General features: G+C 46.5%; 1 protein-coding gene across 1 annotated transcript; it reads right to left on the bottom strand.

Moving 5' to 3' along the window:
• Positions 1 to 1,371: 1,371 nt before the first annotated feature.
• On the bottom strand, positions 1,372 to 17,484 carry GGT5 (gamma-glutamyltransferase 5; the record flags this gene model as incomplete). Its single annotated transcript, XM_080628302.1, has 12 exons — positions 1,372 to 2,556; positions 2,753 to 2,860; positions 3,404 to 3,513; positions 3,920 to 4,011; positions 4,422 to 4,624; positions 5,214 to 5,347; positions 5,753 to 5,902; positions 6,335 to 6,492; positions 6,726 to 6,915; positions 8,016 to 8,105; positions 9,677 to 9,807; positions 17,324 to 17,484. The coding sequence occupies 12 exons, from the start codon at positions 17,482 to 17,484 to the stop codon at positions 2,410 to 2,412; spliced, it is 1,674 nt and encodes a 557-aa protein (XP_080484428.1). The 3' UTR covers positions 1,372 to 2,409.
• Between the last annotated feature and the right edge of the window lie 1,783 nt (positions 17,485 to 19,267).

Raw genomic sequence — 19,267 nt, 5'->3', positions numbered from 1 at the left:
TTCAAGCTGCAGGAAGTGTTTCCCCTGCACAGTGTCAGCTACCAGGAATGTCCCTGTCACTGCTAGAGAAGAGTTGTTTTCTGTTGAGTAGATGGGAGTTACAGGACTCTGGGGACTGGAGTTTTTTAAGTTACAAACTAATAGGTCTATGCCTTAGCAGGAAGCCCAGCTCTAGACTGGGAGAAACCTTCACAATCTCACTGCTCTTTCTTTTAACTAAAGATGTTTCTGCTTTTCACTTCAGTTGGTTATTGCAGGTGAGTGTGTAAGTGGGGAAATGGCTTCAAACTTTTTTATATTTCTGTTGAGAAGGTCTAAAGGGAAAACGCTACCTGTAAAACTCTGAGCACAACTAAATAAATGAACATGGAGTCACACATTTTTCTTGCCTGCGCAGTTGCTCCTGTGAGCAGGGATGGTGAGAGTCTGTGTGAAAGCAGCTCTCCTGAGGTATTTTTCTTTTCTTCACACCTCTGATGAAACGATGAGTTAAAAAAAGTTAAATCTCCAAAACAAGGTTGTTTTTCTCCAGTTTGCTTCTTACCACATCAAACTGCAGGCCTGAAATACCAGAGTCTGAGGAAATGAAACCTCTAGAGAAGGGCACCCTGCAGCTACTCTTGTTAGAAGGTAAGTTACCATAAAGCAGACAGTGAATGACCTCCCAGAAATCCATATCTGATACGGAACAGCCAAGAGTGTTTGTAACTATGCATGAGGAGGTTTTGGTGTTCACCTACCAGCATGGACTAATACTCAGGCTAAAATAAAAGCCAAATATTCCAGGCTGCTGTCAAGCTCTAGGGATGTTTATAAGTAGCAGTAACTGAACTCAGCTATTTGGCTTGTTGGAACTTCCCGTCAATTTGGAAAAACCTTAAAATACAGAATGCACTGCAGAGAAAATGAAAGGCTGAGATTTTAGAAATCAGGCCTCTCTTTCCCAACAGTTTCTGGAATTGAGGAGAGCCTACTTTCAAGGAATAAACTATATCATGCTTAAAGAGTCATAACTTTAACATGTATATTTGCTTCTATCATTTCCACTAAATGAGAGGCTTTTACCACAGGTTACCCAGGATGTGCTCTGTGCTCCTTTTTGCTGAGCTGTTACTAATGACAGTGTTAGATGCAGCGAAGGCAGTGGCTGTAAATAACCCAAAGTCATTGTGTTCCTTTAAGAATGAGAGTGGTTTGGGGACAAATGTGTACCCTTTTATCACTGAACTGAGCATGCTGAGTATCCAGAATGAACAAGTGTTAGTTCTGGAAACACCTGCATCACAGTCCTCTCTCAAAAGCAGTCCTCTGTTTGTGTGTCAGGATAGGCAGCATTTTAAAGAGAAATTGCCAGATTGGCTCAAAACACTTTATTAAAAATATAATTTAAAGACTTCACCAGAAAATAGAGCAGCTTCTGTACAGCGATGCTTTAACAATCTGTGTAAGCTAAGTACAAAAATAATTCTCTCCTGTTGGCATGAGCATGAATGGTGAGAGACCAGTCTCAGAGGCTCCTGACTCAAGCAGATCTCAGCAGCGGTGAGGAGGTGGCAGAATGAGAGCAGAGATCCCATGGGAGGTGCAGTTCCTCAGCTTCACCAGATGTTTGCTAGTGAGGACTCCAGGACTGCTGCAGTGGGAGATCTGCACTCTCATTCCTTTCCATCTTGCAAATTAAAGCTCTGGTGGGTTTTAAAAACTGCTTAATTGGCTCAGTTTCAGTGTTAGTAGCAAAGTTGTTAAATCGCAGTGAGCTCTGGACTACAGATAATATTCCCACTCTTTCTTGGTGGGAAGCAGCTGTGATATTGCTGCACTGGCAAGGTGATGGGCTGGATTACAGAAGTAATCACAAGTGAGTGTAATTAGAGGCTTAGTTACCTGGTGACTTGTTTTTTTCTGCTATCCAGACATGATGGAGCATGGCCTAAGGCTGCCCAAAGCTTAAAAGGGAAGAATAGTTACTTACTTCACATTGCTGAGTCACAATAATAATAATTAGCTTATTGTGGCAACAGCCTGAAAGAAACCAATTCTACCCTTAACTGGGACTCTCCAGCAGGAATGGAAGATACATCTGGGCCACCACAGTGTTCTCAGTGGGGCTTGGACCAGTTTTCCTTTCCCATTTTGTATTATCTTCCTCTGAGCAGCTGACATGCTCAAGAAATATGTTTTTCCATGTATTAGATAAGTGAGGGAGGGTGTAGCTCTAAGCAAGGCTGGCTGACCTGTTGTATTGCCTGAGGGTGACTTGCATTCTCTGGAATTGGGTTTAAGCACAAGTTTTACCCATGCTCTCAGAGGCATCCTGATGGGAATAGGCAATACTGACATGTCCAAGCCAAAGTACATTCTGAATCTAGTTATCTCCTGTAGTTTTGTGAGTTGTGATGGCATTTCATGCTAATATCCAGCTGATTTTCCCAGCTTCCTTTTATCAGAATAAGCAGAGATGCATTTTCCTTCCTTGGAAATTCCCTGCACAACATTCATTGCAAACTTAACTTTCTTTTCCTTATGTCCTCTTCTCAGCAGGCCGCTTCTAACCTCCTGTAAGGGGGAGAGAAGAGGAAATGGAGTGAATGGGGCAGAAGCCTGAGGTCTTAGCATTGCCAAGTGTGAAAATGAAGGATGTGTACATGGGGGTCAGGTTGAGAAAGTGAGATTTAAGCAACCAGGATTTTTCAGGAGAGTTACAGAAGCAGCGTCCTCACCAAAAGGAGAAGATTCAAATGAGGCCACTCACCTCACTGAAGTGGTCCTCAAACAGGATACTGTCACCTTCAGTATGCATGATGGGAGCTGAAATAGCATGTTCCAAGTCGTAGCCAAACCACAGCTTGTTTATAATCGCCTGCAAGGAAACAAATGCCACCCTGACTACAGATATTGAATAAAAACCTGGGTCACATTCTGCCAGCCTCTGCACTGGTGTTATGCCAGAGCAGCTCTATTGTAAATCCTGCCTGCAGGATGGGGCAAACCTGGGCTGTAAGAGGAGCTGCACTGAACCAGGACTCAATCAGCACTCAACCACAAGTCCTGCTAAAATAATAACAGAGCACATAATGGTATTTCCCAGAATGCTTTCCCTGAGCCAAAGTGCTGTCCTTGAATTCAATATCTACTGATGGATCTTACATCTTTATACTGACAATTGTTCTTTCTGTATTTAGCTCAGCTCCTAGCATGGACTCCTTTCCCTGCTTCTCTCCAGTTTAAGAAAGTTGAAGTAAAAACACTTCTCTTTTTCCTCTTGTGGCCTTACCTGTGTTTTCCTGATTTCTGAACAAGATGTTTGTTAGACTTCAGCAGCAAAGTGATTCCTTTTGTTCAGGACAGGTTGTGCTCCCCTTGTGCAGTGGAAGATATTCCTCTGCGGTACCTGTTCACTTACCATACTAGTAGCACTGACAATCCAGGATCCACCTGCTCCTCCAATCACCAGCATGTCTCCTGTCTTGGAGATGAGAATGGAAGGCACCATTGCTGAGGGAGGCTTCTCTCCTAGAGCAGAAGCAGAGTATTATTCCTCCAATGTAGCTCTTAAGTGGGTTGGAGAGACACACAATTTTAGCTCCCACTCTTCTTGCATTTCCCAAGGAAATGAGCTGCTGCTCATTCCTCAAGAAGCTCACGTCTTTCAGAGAAACCAGTGTCCTTGTGCCCAGACCCCATCTCACAGAAACTGGACCTTAATGGCACAGGCTAAATAGGCAGCATCTCTTGGTATGTATTCAACAAAACCACAAGTATTCAGGTCTTGCTGCAGCACATTCAACTCAGCTGAGGAACCGTGAGCAGCAATCCTGCCATCAGTGTTGATGTCCTCTGTGTTGGCAGACCCAGGGGATACAGAGCCTGCACATCCATCTCCTGCCCTATGTTTTGTACTGGGGGTGATAATACTCACCTGGTTTAATGCTTCTGTTTGCTATGCAGAAATCAGCAAGTTCATTGTTTAGAATGATCCCAGTTTGGTTAGAATACACAAAAGAGCCAAACCTACAGGGGAGAGATGAAGCCTTTCAGTGCCTGGTGCTCTGCTGTTGTGGATGACATTAACTGACCCAAAGTGCCCTGTGGGTTACCACTGTCTCTTTCCATCCCACAATTGCCCCAGATGGGGTGTCCAAAAGGTGCTGCTGTGCTGGTGCCAGAGATGAGCTCCCTGTTACTAGTGCACGTGGGGATTTGCCCAACCCACAGAAACTCTGCAGAGCTCAGCAAGTTGTTACAGCATTGAGGTGATTCTCAAAGACCTTTTCTGCCATATGCAAAAGCTGTTCACAAATGAAGACTGCCTACACCAGCGAAGCCCAAGGGGTTTGCATTTCTGGTAAACAGCTCTTGCAGGTATCCTGTGAACCTGACACGTGGCCTGTGACACAATTACCAGCCCCCTGGCTACTCACGGGTAGTTGATGGTGCTGGTGGCGGACACGGCACTGCCATCTGCAGCAAGCACAGAGACGTGACTTGTGCCCTTGCTTTTGTATCTGTGGCTGTAGATGGGCTCCAACAAGTTGTAATGGGTAAGTGGGTGGTCACCACGGGCATCTATTCGATGTCTGGCAAGCTCAGCAAGCTCGTCAGACAGCATGGGCCCCACAGTCTCCTGCAATGACATCAAGGACACATAGCTTGAGTCACCAAAGGACAGGCACAGGGTCTTTAGGCATAGGGAAGCCTGGCGCATTCAGCCCCAATAGTCAGAGCTTGGGGACCTGAAGTATTCAGCCCCGGCCTGAATCCCCAGGCCACTCTCAACACAGGAAACAAAGCAAGCTCAGTACTGAGGCATGTCAACACTGGCAAGAGCGTGTGCACATCCCTCATCACGCAAGTGAGCACCAGCCTACAGCTGAAGAGAAACTGCAGACAGAGTGAATGGCCTAATCCTGCCTCTGCCTTTGTCAACTGAGCTGCAGTGCTCTTGACTAGCACTTCTGAGTACTTTCTTTCCTTCTGTGGCTGCAAAGCAGGACAGTTGGCACATTGCTTGGTACTGTGTGTTGGCAGGCGGGATAGGCAGCCTGCCTGAAGCCTAAGCACATAGGCTAAAATAAGTTGGTGATGATGCAGGTTTAAAAAAAGAAAACCAGGAGATGGGGTTTCCCTGCTCCTTCTCTGTCAAGCAGCAGTGTAGAAGAAGCTGTCAGCGCTGTGGGTGTCTGTCGCTGCCCCTTTGTACCATGCCAGCTTACCCGAGCCTCAGAAAAGGCTGGGTCACGCATGCTGGATTTTAGCATGTTGCCAAACTTCAGGGCCTCTGCGATGCGATGGTAGGTTTCTATCCTCTCCTCGGGTGTTGCCAGTGATGCTTCATGGAGCTTATACTCTATAGAGCAGGATGAAATAATTTTGTTAGATTCAAGGCAATAGTTTTTTAAGAAGTTTAAAAAAAACCCTGAAAGGCACCTCCTTTTGCCATCCCAGGTCTTATCAAGTTTTCCCTACGCTTTAGCAGGATGTGGATACAGAGGCAACCTAGTACTAATTTCTGCTGTGACTTAATCCTTGAAGCCTTAGACAAATTGTGCATCCTCTGGCCTTTGCAGCAGCTGTGGTGATACTGATACACGGTAAAAATGAGCCAGTTCATCATCCCACTGTATAGCATGGTCATGCTGCTGTTTTGGCACCCATTATTGCTCACCAGCTCCATTTCTGCCCAGAACTTCGCTACTGCTCTAGAGCAACACTTTGCAAACCTTTTTTAATTCTCTTTCCCTTAGGACTTTACCTTCCAGTATCCTGAGGATGAACATGAGCACGGCACCTCCCATGGGTGGTCCAGGAGAAAACACTGTGGTGTGGTTGTTCAGGGTAATGTTCAGCGCTGAGGACACCTCTGCTTTGTATGCCTTAAGGTCCTCCAGTGACATGCTGGACCCTTCAACAGAAAACCAGACGGGTAGCTGGCATTAGCACATTATCTTCTGCCATCTACCTACTATGGGCTGACTACACCAGAGCCTTGGTAAAGCTTCTAAAGAACCATGCCTGTATGCTCCAAAATATCTTCCACCAAGCACAGCAATGTCTTCATGTGTCCTCACCTACCACCAAATTCCAGGACATCACAAAGCCTAAGCTGGACATGCCAGTGCATGAGCACTGTGGGTGAATGCCAGAGCAGTAGCTTTTAGTCCTGCTTCTATGCCCGAGTTATAAGAACTGCAGAAAGGTGGCCCCTTCCCATGCCAGCTACCATCCCAAGTGGCAAGTGAATGGCACATGTTGGCTCTTACCTCATACTGACTCACTGCTAGCCAGCTGCTGGGAAAATGCCTGTCTGTTAGTATTAACTACATCTGGTACCTACCAGCTTTCCTAATGTCCTCCACCAGGGCCTTTCCTATCTGTCCCTCATAAAATGCTGTAGCTCCATTTTCTGCTACAACCCTCAGTGTCTGCTGCAGCACTGGCCACCTGAAGGTCTCTCCACGCTTCAAAAACCTCTGGCCATCACAAAGTAGTGGGCTGTTAAAGAAAAACATCCATCAGTTTTCAGCACATGCTTACTCTGTCCTCAGCACCCGTCCCTTTTTCCTACCCAACGATGTTGTCTTTTAAAAACCCAGTTCTGTTCCCTCCCTCCCCATAGCAAGCATTCACTGCACAGCAGCCTGTGCTCCAAGTCAGCATGCCAGAGGAAGGGTCTGATGCTGAGGGAACAATGGTCCTCGCACTGCAATTTAATTTGTAGGTCTTACCACAGGCTTTTTCCTGGACTGGCAAAGGCTGGGTGATGAATAAATTTCTCCATAACTGGGGAAATGACAAGTGGCTCTGAAAGCACCTTGATGGTTGGTTCAAACAGGGCTTTCCATGGTAAGCGGCCATATCGCTTATGGGCTGCTTCATACCCTCGAAGTTCTCCTGGTACAGCGATCCAGCTGGGACCTGAAAGCAGAACAAATGTCACACAGTAACAGCCCTGAGGTTTCACCTCCCTCAAAGCACTCCAAGGGAAGTGTGGATTTGTAGAGGCAACTGAAGACCTCTAAAAGCAGGCCTGTTTTTTTCACCATCTTTTTCTGTTCATACATTATTCTACCTCCTAATAGAAGGGGTACAGAGAAGCCAGAGCCAGACTCAAAGGAGCACAGTGAAAGTGGCAGCAAGAGAAATGGGAGCTGGACATAAAAGAAACAGCACTGCATGCAGCCTGGTCAAACACTAGAACAAGTGAAGCTGTTAAATTGTCCATCCTTGGAAAAAGCTAAAAAATGTGACAGAACAAGGCCCTGAGCAGCCTGAGCCAGCTCTGACATCCTCCTGCTTTGAGCAAGAGATGGAGCAGAGACCTCCAACTGTCCCTTCCAACCAGAGCTGTTCCTGGGTCCTCTTCTTCTTTCAAGGAGAAGAACATCTCCTCCAGTAGCTAGGGCACACCCTGGAAGAAAATGTGCTACGGAAGAAGAATGAATGCAGCAGGAAATGTAGAGAGATCCAAGATGTGCTGCTCAAGTGAGTGCCTGCTGTGAAACCAGTAGTAGCAGATGGACGTGGAGCTTCCTGGGATGGGAGTAAGGTGGCAAAGAGGTAGCTGAGCTAAGCTAGAGCCCAGCAGTTCCACTCCTGATGCTGCCAGGTTGCTTCCCCAATGTGAAGACATGGGCAGCCACACTAGATTGATTTTTTTTCTTCATTTCCAGAAAGTCAGAGATGCTATTGACGTCCTTTTCTCCATAGGAAATGCTGGGAAATGAGTGCTCTGGGAAATCTGGTCTTCAAATGCAGACTTCCTATGAAGTTATAATGTTACATTCCCATTTCTCCTCCTGTTGTGCTCCCCACACTCCCTGCTGGACAGCTTGCCAGTGCTATGTAACAGGCATTTTATGGACCTAGCATTTTTCTTACTTTTGCAAAAGTAAAGAAGGAAGACTCAGGACATGAACAATCAATTAAACAGAGCTTCACATGGGGTCAGCAAGGTCCTAGGTCCCCCCACCCTGAGCTCTGTGACACAGCCCTCATGGCCCACTCTGTGTCCTTACCAACAGGGAAACCAGCAGCACAGCCGGACAGTAAGTTGGGCTGAAACACTCGTGGGACCGTCTCACGGGCGTTGATCACCTCGACTGTTCCTAGGAAGGAAAGGGGGCAAATACATAACATTGTCCTCCTAGAGCGGGTAAACATCACTTTTCAGCAAGCTGTGGGCATGGCCCAGGCCACAAGGCCAGAGTCCATGGGGCTGAACTGCTCTGGAGCCCTTTGTCAATGGGCCATGCACACTGCAGGGACAGCCTGCAGTCAGCACACAGTCATCTGCATCCACGATTTTAATCACAGCACAGCAGTGCCTGCCTGGAGGCAACAAAGGTACAGAGACAAGGCCAGAGCCTGTCTCCAGCCAGTTAAGTCCCCTCAGAGCTCTTGGGCCTCGGACATGGGTTGGGATGTGCTGCTTCACATCTGATTTGCAGGTTCCTGACTTCCGCTACATGTGGGACATGTCAGAGACATAACATGGGCCTTATGCTCATTATTGGGCCATTTTGCAAGGGATGGTGAGGTATGTCCATCATGTTTATCAGGAGAATGGAGATACCCAAAGATCCTCTACGTATCAGGAAGCTTGAACAGAAAAAAAAAAACAATTCCCCTTGTATTTCAGGTGTTATTTCACCTCTTTCTCTGCCTTGTATTTATCTTTTCCTACCACAGTGCACAGAGGCAGCTATGCTGCAGGAGCCCACAGAGCTACCTAGCTTACCAAGCACCTGAGCTGTGCATGGCCATGTGCAGCTCTGTGCAGCAGGACACTACAGGTAGCAGAAAAGGACTGTTGATAGGGGACAAAGGGACATGGCTCTGCCAAAAAGGAAAAAAGAACAATATAGGTGTTTTGCCAAATGATGTTATTGCATAAGAGCCACACAAGCACTTCCAGACCCGTGACTCTGTGAGGCTCCTTGGCAGTGTTTTTAAAACCACAACATTGTTACTGTGTCCGTCGCTGATTTTACTGTTTAGATCAATAAGCTCGGGGGGCTTTGGGGAGCCAAGACTATTAAAAACCTCCAACATTAAAAACATAAAAGCAAGATCACAACACTAGGAGTTAAGCCAAGCACAGAAAGGCTCCCAGCAGGCCCTGACCATTGCTAGATTGAGATTTCTGAAATGAAAATGCATCTCCTGGGACAGAAAGTCTCACCAATGCTTTGGGGAGTCCTACCCCCATCAGCAAGGGCAGAATGAAGTGCAGCCGCCCTGTCAGCAGGCACTGTTTGAGCTGCTGGTGCAGGGTGGGCCCTGAAGACCCAGCCCAAGGGCTCAACTGAGCCCTCAACCCCTCCGCACACACCTCACCCCATTCCCTCCTGCCTCCATGGAACCCCAGCAGCAGCTCAGCACCACTCACACCTTGCTGCACTGTCAGTTATATGACTTTGAAATATAATTTAGGATTGCTTTGTGGGGGAAGGCAAGGCAAAGTCAGTTCATTTTACATCCAAAGCTCCTTGCCCTCCTGCCATGTTCTTGCTGCAAAAAGAAGACGCACTCCCTGTAATGGATGTTTGAGTTAAGAAAAGTTTGTGATCAGAGAATGCAGCTTTTGTATTCAAAAAATTGCTCTGAGAGAACATGAAGGATTCTGAATTCTCCATGGCAGCTGCGTGTCTGCAAGGGAGACGGGGCTGGCCCATACCTTTGCTGGCATTATAGATGGTAAATACAACCCCACCACCCAGGCCTGAACTCTGAGGGTTCATCACTGAGGTGCAGATCAAGGCAGCGATGGCAGCATCCACAGCTGAGCCTCCACTTTTGAGGATGTCCCTGTGGTAGAAAGAGAGGGCAAAAGGGTAACATTAAAATCCAGGAATGACAGAATGGAGGATTCACACGAAAATGTCTCCCTGAGGCACTCGAAAAGCAGCCTCTCCTTGACAAGAGTAACTAGCAGTTGGAGAAAGCTACTGGCAGCAGTGTGGGGGGTGAGAGCACAGGAAGGCACCTTCCTCTGTGAGAGTGAGAAATCAAAATTAGTGGAAAAGAAGGGGAAGTCCGCAGGGCAGGTAGGGGCCAGACCTGCGCGAGGCTGGTCTTCCTCTGGGCAAAGAGTAATGAGAGCGAGCTGCAGCCACTCACCGATGCTGCTGCCAAAAAGAGACAGCAAGGAGCTCCCAGACGTGGAGGAGAACGCTCTCAGCAGCAGAGACAGCTTTCCACATGCTGGGACACAAACTACTGGTTTCTAGCTTTCCAGCTACCATTTCCAATAAAAAGGACTATGCTGGTCAACAGGACAGAAGCACTGAAGCAGGAATGATGGATCCATGTGAAAAACAAACTCCTGAGACTTTACACATGAATTAGCACAAAATTCAGGCCTCACTTCATTGCTCCTACAATGTGCCTTCCTGGACTTATGTGATATTAGCACAAATATCCCACTCCCTCCCTGTATCCCCAAAGCCAAAACAAAGAAGCACCAAAAAAACAAGTAGGAAAAGCAAACCTCAACTCTATCTACCTAGGCACAGGCACATCAAAGAATAAACTGGCATTAAGGCAACCTCATGAGTTTCTGCTAGAGAAACATGTCTTAGCAAATGCTTCCCTCAAGCACAGCTGAATCATTTCCTCGCAGTGGAAGGACATGGAATCATTTCCTTGCCGTGGAAATGAGCTGGGGTGGGGTTTCCTTGCATAGCCTGCCCGTAGCCAGCACTGGTATTTGCTAGGAAGGTTTCTGACTGAATTGGGATATTACTTAGATAATGCACAGCCAGAAGGAAAAGTGGAATAGTTTATTAATTGCAGTGCAACTGCTCCCAGCAGCTGTGACGGAACACAGCGTGCACATAGGGACTGCTGTTTATTTTACATCCATTGATGCTGCTGGGACCTGCTGGGGCTGGGAACAGGATGCTGCCAGCAGGCACACTGATTATGGCTTTCCTTTGTTTCTCTAAGTGCCTTTGGAACTTAGTTGACAAGTGGGACATCACCAGGCTTCCTGTTTGGTACTTTTGCATGGCTTTCAGCCTCCAGAGCTCCCTGGCTGTAGCTCTGAAAATGGAGACTGAAGCTCAGGCTCACCCATCCATCTCCTCGCAGCAGCGGTAAGAGTCTCAGCACATGAATGCCCCTGGGCGGTGTGTTCCTGAAACTGCAGCTTTTTAAATGTTAACAATAGAGGGGAAGGACACGAGGGCTTCCTAAGAAACTGAGTGACCCTGCAGAAGGCCCAGACAGCACGTTAGAAAGTTGGGGAAACAGGGGAGAAGGACCACTACAGTGGCCCAAGACAGTGCTCCCCAGAGACCCCGGCCTATGTACAAAGCCTGGAAAACCACGGTTCTGAGGTAATCTGCAGTGAAAAACAACTTTCAAAAGAAACTGCAAGACTGTGTAGTATTCATTTCAATGCAATGTACGAAGACCTTAACATGGAACATCAGACACATTTTCTCAAAGCCTGAAAAGCATCAGATGATTCTCACTCAACTTCCCAGCCACAATGCCTCTGAAGTGGATGCCATACACAGCTCATCATGTCGCCAGAAATGCTTGTGCCTGAAGGAGCACTCTCTGATGAAGATCCTCACCCCTTCTTGTGTCATCTGGTGATGGTTGGCTACCTGCTCTGAAAGACGAGTTTTTCCCTCTCCCCCCACTGATTTGCACCAAGCCAGAATGCTCTGCACTGGAACTGCATTAACGTAGCATGTCCTAAAGGGTGGCCACAGTTATCAATTTATTAGTTTAATATTCATACACTTAAATGGCCTGTTTCTGGATGATGCCGAGATATTTTTGTTTCCAAAAGCAACGCTGTGGGCTAAATAACCTTTAACTACTGCAAATGTAGTGCACACACACAAAGCATACAAACCTGAGAGTTTCTGAGCACGACCTTCTCCATGCTTCCGCCCTCCAAAGCTCCCAGTTGGACAAAGAGCCAGGGTAACACAAGCCGTGCGAACTCCAGTTTGTAGCTGTGCCTTTGGCTCCCACTGAGATCAGGGAGGACAAATGAGGTCTAAGTCTCAGCAGAAAAGGAGTATTTACCTGCTAAAGAGCACAAAACCTCTCCAGGGAGCTGAGACATGGACAGTTACTGCCGTTGGCAAAAGGCACACAGATTTCCTGAGAGCATCAAGGAACAAGTGGGAGGAGGACTTTCACCAACCAGCAGAGGGACTTCAGCAACGCTGCCAGAATGGACGCATCTGCCTGGCACAGACGAGGCAAAGCAAGTGCTTCTTGATGAGCAGTGATTGCTCCAGGGTGTTAATCCACCCAATTGTTTTCAGAGGGGTCATGCCCCCAACATTGACACTGTGTATGCCTCAGAAAGACAGGAAAGCCAGCGATAGTCTTTACTGTTCCTGCTCTGTAACCAGCACAGTGGCAACTTGATTCTTGGCTGCTGCGCCTTGGTGCTGCACCTGGCTGCAGTGAGTCCCATCAGTGGGAACAAGCACTTTTCCTAAATCTCTCCCTGGACCTATGCTGGCTTTTGCTTCTGCCAGCTGGAAAACAAACAGAAGCAGAGCAGTGCATGGCAGAGCTCAAACAGCGCATTGGTAGGGAATATAAAGCTTTTTGTGTGGCTGATGGAAAAAGCTTCTTCCACTGCCAGGAGGTAAAGCAGCTAAGGTAAAGGTGGGTTGGGGTACTACTTGCTGCCAGGGCAACCACATCCTGTCTCCTCATGTCTTCCTGACATGAAGACAAAATACTGAGGAGGCCTTTCATACCAAATGCACATCCTTGTGATAAAAACTGCTCTGACTCTCCTTTCAGCCTCCAATCCCTCTTCGTCAAAGAAGTGTTTCACTTCACCCAGAGACAAGTTGTCTTCCAGCACAGGACCCCTGTCTGGACCAGATAACTGCACAATATCGCTTTCAGTTCCTAATCTCCAGCAGGAAAACCATTCACAGCAGAAGAGCCAGCCTTGTTCAGCACTGAATATTGGGCACAGTTGGCTAAGAGCAATTCTAGCACAGGACCTGACAACAAGCATGATAGCACGCTAGAGGGTTCTTGAGATTGCTCACTTCCTGCAGAGAGCCAGAGCCGTGTAAAGATTTCAGAAAGTTGGACCTTACACCACCCAGACTTTACAAACACCATTTCCAGAGCTGGAAAACCCAAACCTGAAGATGACAGCTGAGCATAACTAAAGAAGAAGAGCACCAAACAGGGTCTGTTCCCCATCTCCTGTTTGTACTAAAGAATAACAGAGCCACACAGTTCTTTGACTGACCCTTCCTTCACAGCTGAACTACCAGTAAGGGAAACACATGGGCCCTGGGTGTTTCTCCCAAACCACCATCCCCCTTGTTAAAAGACAGATTGCTCTTTGGGCAAGAAGTCCAGTTCTGCTATTCTGAAGAAGTTCAACTGGAAGTTCTATTAGGAGAGCACTCAAAGACTCTGTCTTCAACAGCAGCATCTTAAACCAACACTGTACCATGTAATGCCCCAGGAATTTCATTGCTGCTAACGACAACTCACAGATCATGTGGTTTGGGTTGCTTTTTTTTTTGCCTTTTTTTTTTTTTTTGTAAAAGAAACAGCATTTTTTAATTAAAGTATAAAATTTGTAAGTAGGTCAGAGATCAGGTGCTACTTTAAGCTTAGACGGTAGGTGCTGGACCAGTGTGATTTGGTTCATGCCCATCCTGCAGTAGAAGTACTCTGAGCATCCCCTGCAGATTCCTGGGATCTGGGGGGATTTGTAGGATAAAAGGGGTGGCTGCAGGGTCCCAGCAGAGAGAACATCTGCAGGGTCAGCAGGGGACAGCAGGGACGAACCAGCACTGTTGGATCACCCTGTGCTGTGCCTGAAGGGACTGGCTGCAATGTGTCCTGCTCTCGCCAGCAGGCAGGCAGGCTCACAGGTTCAGTTACAACATGTGGTTTTCATTTGGTTCCAGCTTTGCTAGACTGAAGCCACCAAGCCTCATTGCTTTCCCACAGTGCTGGAGGCCGTACGCTTCCACTAAAAACACTCAGCAATCACAGAAAAAAAATAGACTGAGAAGATTTGCTGGTTTACCTGATCTTACTTGATTTAAACTCCTCTAGAAAATCTGTTAGGAGGCTCTGCAGTGTGCAAGTACAAAGCCAGAGATGTAGTTTGCCTTCAGTTCAAACAATTCACTCTAATTTAATGCATATGTGTGGTCATCAGTGGATTAACCATTTTTGGTGATTTCTAAGCAGTAATAGTGGAAATGAGCCTGTTCTAATCCCCAGCTGCAGAGGCTAGCACAGCTTCCTTGAAAAAACTGCATCTGGTAACAGCCATGGCTTTGGGACATGGAAAAAATGAGGAAATTCTTATCCCTGGTGTTCAGCGCTCTCCAGGCTGGTCCATGAGCAAGGAAAGTGGCCGTGTCCTGTCTCAAACAGAGAGGAGGTGGGAGAGGAGTGAGGTGGCAAAGCTGCGGAGCAGGATCAGGGCAGAAGAAAGCCCATAAGGTTGAGCAGTTTAGCAGTGGGGTAATGGTGCAATGGTAGGATGAGAAGACCAGAAGCAGTGACTGCACAGACTCAAACACCAACACAGGAGGTGGGTACATGTGAGAAGGAGAAGTCACAGAGCTGGGGATGGGGCAGCAATGAGGCAGAAGAAAGAGAGCAGCAGCAGCAAATGGCTCAGCAGAGACTCAGGAGCTGCAATACAGGTCCCAGTTCTTGTGCCATTGGGGACCTCACCATTCATGATTGCTGTATAACTTCTCAAATCTACAGGATTCCAAGTCCAAACAGCCAGTATAAAAATTTGCAGATTTCTGCATAACTGCAGAAGAGGAGTGACCCGGTGCTTAGTAAGAAACAAAAAAACCCAAGATAAATGATTTTTTCTTGCTTCCTCTCTCCTAACACTCATGAATTTGGGAGTTTATTTTTGAACAACAGAAGTCAACAGCATTGTTGTCATTTCAAACCCACCTGCTGAGTGGCTGGGCAGAAAGAGGCTGGGTCTATGCATCAAGGGACTCTTCACTTTGCTCAGCTCTTGCTTTTTTACTGGAATTAAATTGCAAATAAAGTGGCAGCTCATGGGGACAACAGGGTCTAATGGCTAAGACAACTCTCAGAAAGTGGATTTTATTGCTACAACTGTGGCAAAATTCCTATATGATGCTATAATCTTGTTCAGCGAAGATTAGAGAGGAGGCCACTATATGCTTCTCAGCTCCTGATGCTCCCATCAAGACCTCTGGATCAGGCTCAAGGAAGCCCTCCCCCTGCAGACTCACACAGGAGGTCAGTGCAAGATGTACCCTGAGCAGCACAGACTGCTTTGAAAGGCAGAGACTGTGATGTGGTACCCAGCCAGTACAAGTGCAATGCTACACTTCCTCATTTATACTTATTTATATTGCTTTGAGAATTAATTTAGTGGTGACTATCACGTGCTAATAGCTAAGAACTAAAATGTGACATACAGATCTAACAGCACAGAAATGTCTGGGAGAAATTAACAAGATCACATTGAGTACAGAGCATGTAGGAAGCTTCCTCCATCCACTACTATGGGCCAGTAAGGACAAAGAGAGAAATATGCCAATGACAATGAAAAGGGCAACCATACAAAGTTTCTGACCACAAGCTCTGTTGCAGAGGAACATTTTCATAAATGAACAGTTTTATTATGATCTATTGCAAGAACATGAGCAGATAGTTCAAGCTGGGAGAACAACACAGGAGCTTGGTTCATTCCAAGCAGAAAATGAGCACACAGGTTTCCAGGAATGGCTGGAGGTGAAGGATAGCAGGAAAAGCAGCAGACAGCATGCAGCAATAGCGGAGCAGAGCTAACCACCGGATGGTACAGAGGACCAAGGTGAATAGTCTTGGCTGGGGAGATCCAGGGGGCTTGGAAGGGCAGGGGGAGACAGCTGATACATTTGGAGCAGCAGGACGTGATGTGCAGATGCCCCAGACTGGGGAAAAGGGGGAAAAATGTGTGATGGGAAGTTGGAGCAAGGGCAGAATTTTGTGGAGATCATTGACAAACTATTTGTAGGAAATCTAAGGTGGTCCATCAGGCTGCAGGGACACCATGGACCTTGTCAGCAAGCGCTGGAGGCACAGGTTGAGGTATTGCAGACAGAAGGAAACAGATGACAGCCCAACAGCAGAAGCCAGCTAGCCAAGGCTTATCAGTTGTCCTCCTGATCACAGATTTCTGTAGCTCTCATGTCAGTGCCTTCCAGCTGATTCTACAATACTTTAAGTAAATTCCAATAGCTGCAGAACAAGTGCTGTGGTTTTCCCAGCAGATTCTTCGAGTAATCCAGTAACGTATTTTCCTCTATTTTCATTAATACGGACTTAAAAGACTTATTCTGCCCTCTGAAGAACTAACCTGTAGCTTAGCATAAAAAAAAACCATGTGCAGCCACACGGTACGTTTTCTCCAGCTACTCAGAAATGCCATGCCAACACATCATTGCAAGAACACACATGCGACATGGCAAGCATGGTGTAATGGCACCTCACTCCTCCAGCCACAAGGCAGAGCACACAGCTCTGAGCACACATCCATTGCTGGAGCATCCAGCATGTAGCTTGTGAAGTTCCACCCTTCTACTTTTATGTATAAAAGCATGTAAGAACTGAAGTAATTAATAACATAGGAGACAAAATGTTTGAGAAGGAGATTGCTACACTACAGGTTGCTATAGGTCTTATTACCTGCGCAACTAAAGCATTTATTAAACCTACATATTTCCTTCCAAGAGATGGAAGTATGTCTTTTGTAGTTATACTGTCTTGGCCAAATTTCAATTAAACCTGCTCTGTGCTTTCCAATACAGTGTCTTTTGTCATAGCAGACACACCTGCTGCAGTCTACAGTCCTTACACACACACCCTAAAGGGTGGGATGCCCAGTCCCCCTTACCCTCCCAGCTGCTGCTCTCTACTCGCTCCTTTCATTTCTTCCTTAGTTTATTCCTAATCTGACAGACTTACCACCATGAAGTAAACAGTTCATTTCCTGCTTTCCCACTTAAAAACAACATTGTGTTTGCATATTGTAAATATTTGTACCTTCCAAAAGACCGTGGGGTTGCAGTGCTGCAAATTTTTGTGACATAGGATAATGAAAATAAGGAATAATCACAGAGGCAGAGCTCCATCTGCTCTCTGAGCTGCTCCACTGCAGATGAAGAACACCCACAGAGAACTACTGTTGCTTAGCCCCAGAAGTGGGGACAGGGCAGAAACCCAGCTCACTCCCACAGTTAGTAGTGTCCTGTCAGTCCAAGTCCACGACATACACAACAGATAACCCACAAACCCCAGTGGTCCATGCACATACCGGCCGATGACAGAGCAGGTCTCAGTGTCAGCAGCCACGGCGCCATGCAGGTACTGCTGAGGACCACACCTGGGTTGAGTCAGGATGACCACAAGCGTAACAACCACAGCCAGCACCCCCAGGGTCAGCAGCACCAGACAACAGACCTTCCCCGTAGACATCTCTATTCCGATGCTGCCAGAGGCAGCTGGGAGGCTTTTACTCCTTTGTGAAGGCGCCTGCTTTGCTCAGGGTGGAAGTAGAGGATTCCGGCGGGCTTGGAGGGAGGTCTCACTGAAGTGGGCTCTGCCCTCTGCCACTGGGAATTACATTTGCTTAAAGAATAAAAGCTGCTAAAAAGGAAGCGGTGTACTCCTTCTTTCCTGCTCTCTTACACGTGAGAAGCTTTTTACTCTCTTCTTTAAAGTAAACTTTTTCTGGCATATCCACCATGTGCCTTTTTTTTAAGGCTCTGATGAAAACATTTAACACATTCACTGCTGGAGCACTTTAAAGTGAAAACTCTACACGGCTTACTGGCTTCACACAACTTCCCTGTCTTCACATCCTTACCACATACAGCAGACCACCAAAGGCAGCCTACATGGTGAATCACTGGGAAAACTATATCAATCCTACACTGGGATTGCAAAGTTGGGGAATTTTCTTTCCAGAAGACTACTCAGAGAAGTAAAAGCTAAAGACAAAGCCATAACCTTTGTATTTACTCTTATTTTACTTTACAGTTTGTTATAATCTTGCTTATTTTTTTCATCATTAAATCTTGCCACTGTCCACACCATGGATTTTCTGTAAATGAACATAACAGAATACCCTGAATAAAGCAGCACACCTCTGCACAAAACATTCAAGCTAAAAACTCAGGTCCAGTCTGTACCAGTCAGCAACGACAGCAACCAGGAAGTGAACAGCTGTTAAATAAAACCAGACCCAATTTCTAACAGAGCAACAATAAGCAGCATGTACTGCTACACAGTGCAACTGGGCCCAAGTAGCTCCATAGCCTCTTATAGAATCACAGAATAGTTAGGGTTGGAAAGGACCTTAAGATCATCCAGTTCCAACCCCCCTGCCATGGGCAGGGACACCCCACACTAAACCATGTCACCCAAGGCCTCATCCAACCTGGCCTTGAACACCGCCAAGGATGGAGCATTCACAACCTCCCTGGGCAACCCATTCCAGTGCCTCACCACCCTTACAGTAAAGAATTTCTCTTAATTATACAGTTCTCCTTGCACTTCAAAAGCAAAAGATACGGCTCCACATCTGTGTTCTGTCTTTCTAAAAGATGTTATCTGAAATCCTTTTCCAGCTGGATTTGGGAGAAGGGGAATCACCTGTGCAGATTTAACACCTGTATTTCACTACAGACTGAACTTGTACTCACTAAAATTTGTCATAGCTAAGTAATACCATCTCATGTATCGTATCTCAAGAAATGGATCTGATAGACTAAACTGTCCTTTTGTAGTTGTATCTTCCAGTAAGGTTATGTTGGGGAGCTGAGAATGGTCCAAGAAAAATACATTGGTTTGTCTGAGATAAAACCATGGTCCCTGGGGAATAATGTGGCTTCTCCATCTCTGTCTGACTTGGCAAATATACTTGGCATGTGCAAAAAAGCCTCCACAGCTCTAATGTGGCTCTATTTCACCTGATTGTGAAACACTCTAATCTTGTAAAATGTCTCAATTCCTATGAGACTTCCACATTTTATTTTTGACAAACTACTCTCTAACACTTAAAGAATCATCATTCTGGTGGGGTTTTTTTGGGAGGAAGCTCTTCCCTTTCAATTCACATCAGTGCTGGAAACCCTGACCACTCAGTACCAGCAGACTCAAAGCTCAAGTCGATTTTGCCCATTTACTTTCATCAAATGCCATGGAGAACTCAATTGCAGTCTTTTCCATCAAATTCGGGTTTCAACTCTGCACATCA

The sequence above is a fragment of the Psittacula echo genome, assembly GCF_963264785.1.
Source record: "Psittacula echo genome assembly, chromosome: 13".
NCBI classification, from domain to species: domain Eukaryota; kingdom Metazoa; phylum Chordata; class Aves; order Psittaciformes; family Psittacidae; genus Psittacula; species Psittacula echo.
This window is presented reverse-complemented; position numbering and strand designations above follow the sequence as displayed.